Below are 6000 nucleotides of genomic sequence, written 5' to 3' on the forward strand. Positions count from 1 at the left end.
TCAACTAAGCCTAGCACTACCGAAGAGCTGAAGAGAGGTTTCATTTTACTCCAACAAGCTAGCATTTTCATATTTGTTTTCTCATTTAATCCATCCCCAAATTCTCCTTTTACAGATGTGAAAAGTAAGACTAATCAAAGTTAGTTAACAGCAAAATCAGATTTAAACTCTGGTCTACCAAACACGAAGTACAACGCTCTTGAATTTATTCAGGAAGCAGCTGCAGTAACAAACCCTGATCTCCTACGTAAAAATAGTAAAGGGTAACCATAACTTCCTGAATGCTTAGGGAGGAAGACCACTAATTCATGGAACCTACAAAATCACGAAGGCAGAATCACTCTAGAGCACACGATGCAATCTGCTGGCCTAGAAGACACACACTCTTTTTGAATTATGTTCTTTTTTTAATCAACTTGGTTGCCAATATTTTAAAAATATAATTATATATAAGTACCGGAGTTACAGCTTCTTCCAAAAAAAATAAAAATATCAAAAGATCTAGAACAGTGGACCCACATTTTGCTGTAGCTAAATCAGCTAAAGGTGAACAGCACCTGGCCAAACAGGAACAAAATTCCTGTGTCTATAAGAAGAGTAAGTGACGAGGAAGTGGCAGCCACAGAGCCTAGCTGGAGAAGCCCCATCAGCAGCTGCAAGCCCGCCCAAGGCCCACACCGCCCTGACTTCCGTTGTTCTGCAGTCTTAGCTGTCCAACTCCTTTATCGGACTCTATGAACTACCAAAATATCTATCCTTCCAAAAGAATCTTAATGAACTGCCTCATCATGCTTATCTTCTGTACACAAATGAAGTATCAAAATCCAATAATAAGAATTTCAGAAAGTGAGACAGAGGAACTGAAAGGAGAAAAACAGTACCATAAGAAAATTTCCCAGAACTGAAGGATGCATATTTCCAGACTAAGGTATCCACCAAATGCAGCACAAGAAATAGAAAAAGACCTATGCTAATGAATCTTATAATAAGGAGGAACTGTTAAAACCTTCCAGGAAGACAAAAAGGGTCACATACAAATGATAGGGAATCAGAATGTCATCAGACTTCTCAAGAGCAGAACTGGAAGCCAGAAAACAACACAGCAGTACCACCAAAAATCTAAGGAAAATGAATCTAAGTCAAATCTAGAGTTCAAGACCCTACCAAATCATCAATCAAGTATGAAAATAAAGTAAGAATTTATTCAGACATGCATGGGTCTCAAAAATTTACCTACCTTCAACACACCCACTCTTAGGAAACTGAAGCCTTTAACTCCGTATTTGTTCATTTGAAAATATAAACATAAAGAATAATTTTCCCAGAAAAATTTATCAAAATTGACCCATGGATTTAAAAAAGCTAAATAGACCAATAATATCAGAAGAAACTGAAAAATAAACAGGCAAGAGATCCAAATGGCTTTGCAGACAACAGCTCTTCTGACATTTAATAAAGAGATTTTTTACAATGTCCAGAAAATCTCACAACTCATTCTAGGAAGTCAGCCTATCTTACAAAAAACAGGATAGCACCATGTGCACACACAAATACAAAACTATAAGCCTATCTCTCTTATGATCACAGATAAACCCTAAAATGAAAAGCAACAAAACACTGAAAAGGACTTACAGAGCCAGAAGGTTCTGAACACAAGATTGCATGGTTGATTCAGCATTGGAAATCTATCAATACATCACAGTAAGATATTAAAGAAGGGGCCTCATGATCACCTCAATGGTACAGAAAAGGCTTTGATAAAATTAAAACCCCAACTCAAAAAATAAGCTTTCTGAGCTAAACAAACAGTAACTACCAGAAAACTACAGCAAACACTATACTCACTGGTAAAACATTAAAAGAACGCTCATTGAACTCATGACAGGATGACAAGACAAGGATGCCTGTCATCACCCCTACTACCCAACATTATATTGGAGGACTTGACATGGAATGGTTCCAGAACGAGAAGTACAAGAAAAAGAAATGAGACATAAATACTGAAATAGAAGAGACTGCAGATATGACAGTCTGACTAGAAAATCTAAAGCACCAAACTCTTAAAACAAGATTCCAATAAGCCAGTTATACACAATAAGCAAAAAAAAGTTTTTCTATAGTAGATCAGCAACAAATTCCAGAATATAATAGGATGAAAAACTATACCATCCACAACAACAACAAATACAAAATATCTAGGAATAAAACTAACAAGAAATGTATGAAAACTATATAAAGAAAATTTTACTAAGGGTAAGTTCCATAGAAGACAGAGATCCCTTCTCCTATGGAACTTACCTTAAGTAAAATTTTCTTCGTATCTGCAATCTCTTCTATTCCAATATTTATGTATCCCAACCTCTTAGATCAGTGCCCAGCACAGAGCAGGTACTCAGAAATCTGGTAGATAACTGACGGGCAAAAAAGAGCTTGACAGCAAGACATTCTTGTTGCTGAATGAAAGAACCCATATTGTAAAAGTAACCATCATCCCGAAGTTATATTAATAAATTCAATGCAATCCCAGTAAGAATTTCAGCAGAATTCTTTATAGAATGTGATGATTCTGAAGTTTATTTTTTTTTAAATGCAGAGCTCATCGAAATTTCTGAAAAACATGCTATAATATATATAGACACACACCATGGAGCAGTAATTTTTTAAAACTATGAATGAGAATTTAATATGTTCTAAAGTTGGAAAAGATAGAGAATTCAATAAATCATATTAGAACTGTTAGAAGCCCCAAATTCAAACCACACCCAAAATAAAATTCCATATGCAATAAAAGCTAAACATAAAAAAGTACAGAAGCATAAGGTATTAAAAGCACAGAGGAACTCTTGGCATGGAGACACCATTACGAAAAGAATTTATGAAAGCAAATGACAAAAAAAAAAATCTGAAAAAGAAAATATATATACGTGTAAATATATATAAACGAATCACTCTGCTCTACACTTGAAACTAACACAACTTTGTAAATCAACTACACTTCAATAAAAAAAAAACTTGGGTGGGAGCGGTAGTTCCCTGGTGGCCTAGTGGTTAGGATTCCGGGCTTTCACTGGTGTGGACCCGGGTTCAATCCCTGATCAGTTCAATCCCTAATCGGGGAACTAAGATCCCACGTGCCGAGAGGCAAGGCTGAAAAACAAAAAAACACACACACAAAAAAAGTTTTTAATATATGTAGCCTACAACACCGTATCTCCACTTCTAGAGTTATCAATCCTCCAGAAATATTTGCTTAAGCACACCAAGATGTGTCTGTAGACGTTTAGTGCAGAATTTTCCACAGCAGTGGAAAAGGACATATAACCGAAATGCCCCTCAATACAAAAATGGTTAATCAATAAATGGTGGATCCATGTAACTCTCACCTACTAACACAGGAGAGATCACCAAGACCTACTACTAAGTGAACAAAGCAAACTGGGGCGCACTACGTGATTCCATTCATACCATAAAAAGCCACACAGCTGTAAATGTGCAACTTACATATGCACAGAAAAGGGTGCAAAGGGATTCATAAAGAAAATACTTTATTCTTTAATCAAGTGTTTGCTGAACATACACTACATGCCGGGAACTTGGAATAAACGGCAGGTAAAACAGGCAGCATTCCTGTCCTCAAGGGGCTTACAGGCTCCTGGGGAAGGGAGATTTTAAAAAAGTAAATAAATAACCAAATAAAATCACAGACTCAGATAAATGCTCTGAAGAAAGAAGAGTGCCACAGAATTTAGGTGAGGGAGGCACACAAGCGAGATGAACATATCTGAGACAGAAGAAAGAACGCTCAAGGAAGGCCTCCCAAGGAGCCTGAGGCCTGGGGGATGAAGAGCCAGAGCGAGGGCAGGGGCGGTCCTCCTGGAGGGAAGCAGGCTGACCCAAGAGCCTGGGGAGGCTGGGGGACCGAGTCACGCAGAACTCACAAGTCTTGGTAAGGAGTTTGCCTTTAGTCTAAAAGCAATGGGAAACCAGGCACCTGTGACAAAATGGAAGGAAAAACTCCAAATCATCAAGGACAAAACCTACTTAATCCTCTAAAACAGCCATTCTCAAAAACTTTCTGGACTCAAATTTATTGAAGACACCAAAAAGTTTTTGTTTGTGTGAATCACACTCACTGACATTTGCTATTTTCGAAATTAAAAATGAGTAACTCAAAAAGCTATGCAAGCACACATTCCACTGGCCACCTGTACGACGACGCCTTCACCTGTCACGCAGCCTTTGGAAAACTCCACGATGCTCCAACGAGAGAGCAAAACATACAAGTGACACTAGTACTATTAACGGAAACACTTCTGACCCAGGAGTTCCCAGACTACACTTTGAAAATGATACAGAACCATGATTTTGAACCCCAGAAAGTAACCAAGTAAGGAAGGTAAACCAAGTATTTTCAAAATGTAACTAGAAAGCCTCAGGAAAAAAATCACGTGACAGAAAAATGGCATACAGCGAATCATACTACCAGAAGTGACATTTCTTGCATTTGGTCTCTGTGGGTTTTTCCATATGAGCGCTTCAATACTTAGACCTAGACAGGATCATTGCAATGTACTCATAAATAAGCATTCCTAAAGAACACGCAGTAGGATGGTTTCAATAATGAGAACTAAGCCCAAACACTGCTGTTGTTCATCCTTTACCAGTTAAGGGTCTCCTTTATCAAAGTTTTCGAACTATCGTAAAAGTCACTTTCAAGTGTTTTTCTCACGTTAAAAAAAAAAAAAAAAAAAAAAAAAACCTCAATCAACAAAATGTGATTTCAACCAGAAAGTGATTTGACCTGAAATCTGTTTTGAGTTAGGTCCCCTATCGAACTCATCTACGCTAGGAAAACAAGAGAAACTACCCAGAAGAATTCCATCAGTACCTGACCCTTTTCGGCCCCGTCTCTATCTCTTAGGATGCTGATCACGAAGCTCGGGTCGGTATCAGACCACTAAGGAGTTCATGGAAAATGAGACCAGCCCGGGGAGGTTATTTTTTCAGACTCCTTGCTCTCCGAAACTCCGCACAAACACATCCCCTCATGTAGATGAGTCTTAGCCGGGTCTAGTGCGGGGCTGCCAACCACCCGGAGCCCGACAGGACAACACCCCCTGGGCCGCGACCCTCCCCCAAAGGACCCGGGGGCGGGCGCTGTCACCCCGCCCCCGCGCAGGCCGCCCGCCGCCTCAGGTGAGCCTGAAGCCTCACCGCCGTGAAGGCAGGGACACGAGGGCACAAAGACGGCCAGGAGCGGCCCGCTGCCCCCCCGCCGCCGCCTCCCTCGCGGGGCCGCTCACTTACCTCCAGCGCCGGTTCCTCCGCCCGCTCCCAGGGCGGCCGCCATAGTGCTCGCTGGGCCCGGCCTTCAGCCTCGCCCCACCAAGCCAGCTGTGGGGGCCGCCGGGCCAGCCGGGGCCTGGAGACGCACGGCGGGGGACGAGACACGGGGGGCAGCCGGCCGGGCCTGGGGGCGGATGGCTGCGCGGCCGGCGGGTTGCTGGCCCTACGGCCTGCTCCTCTTCAGGAAGAAAACAACAAACTATCGCAACATGGCGGCCGGCTCGGCCCGCCGCCGCGGTGCACGCCGGGATGATGGCGGCCGGGAGGCGCCGGCGCGGGCCCTCCCCTCCTGGCCGCGGCGGCTCCGAGCCACCTCCGGGAAACGCAGGCCGAGCGCGGAAGTCAAACACAAGAGCGGCCGCCTTCCTCGGCTCCTGATAGCCTACTGTTTAACGCGGGGGCGGTTACCGGCTGTAGTTCGGCCCCGGGCTCTGTCGCAAGGCGCTTTGCAGCAGTTGGCGCCGAGCTTTACGGCCGGCGGAAGTCTCGTTGGAAGTGGGAGGGAGTGGATCCGCGCCCCACAGTGGGACCTGAGATTGGTTTGTGTGTTCAGACTGTGCGGCGCGGGTTGGGGGCGGAGTAACTGAGCGGTGGACCGACGAGGGGAGCGAGCGCTCCTGGGGCGGGCCGGGAGGTGTCGGGCATGCGCACTGC

At 43.5% G+C, this 6000-nt stretch overlaps 1 protein-coding gene across 10 annotated transcripts in view; it reads right to left on the minus strand.

Moving 5' to 3' along the window:
• RBM33 (RNA binding motif protein 33) overlaps positions 1-5717 on the minus strand; it is a 122627-nt gene extending 116910 nt beyond the window's left edge. For 9 of the 10 annotated variants that reach the window (XM_032644090.1, XM_032644091.1, XM_032644089.1 and 6 more), the window contains exon 1: positions 5308-5717. In XM_032644090.1, the coding sequence (XP_032499981.1) occupies positions 5308-5350 (43 nt within the window). In that variant the 5' untranslated portion in view covers positions 5351-5717. The remainder of the gene's footprint in view (positions 1-5307) is intronic. The other variant, XM_032644095.1, reaches the window with a different exon arrangement.
• Between the last annotated feature and the right edge of the window lie 283 nt (positions 5718-6000).

This window comes from Phocoena sinus, chromosome 9, assembly GCF_008692025.1.
Source record: "Phocoena sinus isolate mPhoSin1 chromosome 9, mPhoSin1.pri, whole genome shotgun sequence".
NCBI lineage: Eukaryota > Metazoa > Chordata > Mammalia > Artiodactyla > Phocoenidae > Phocoena > Phocoena sinus.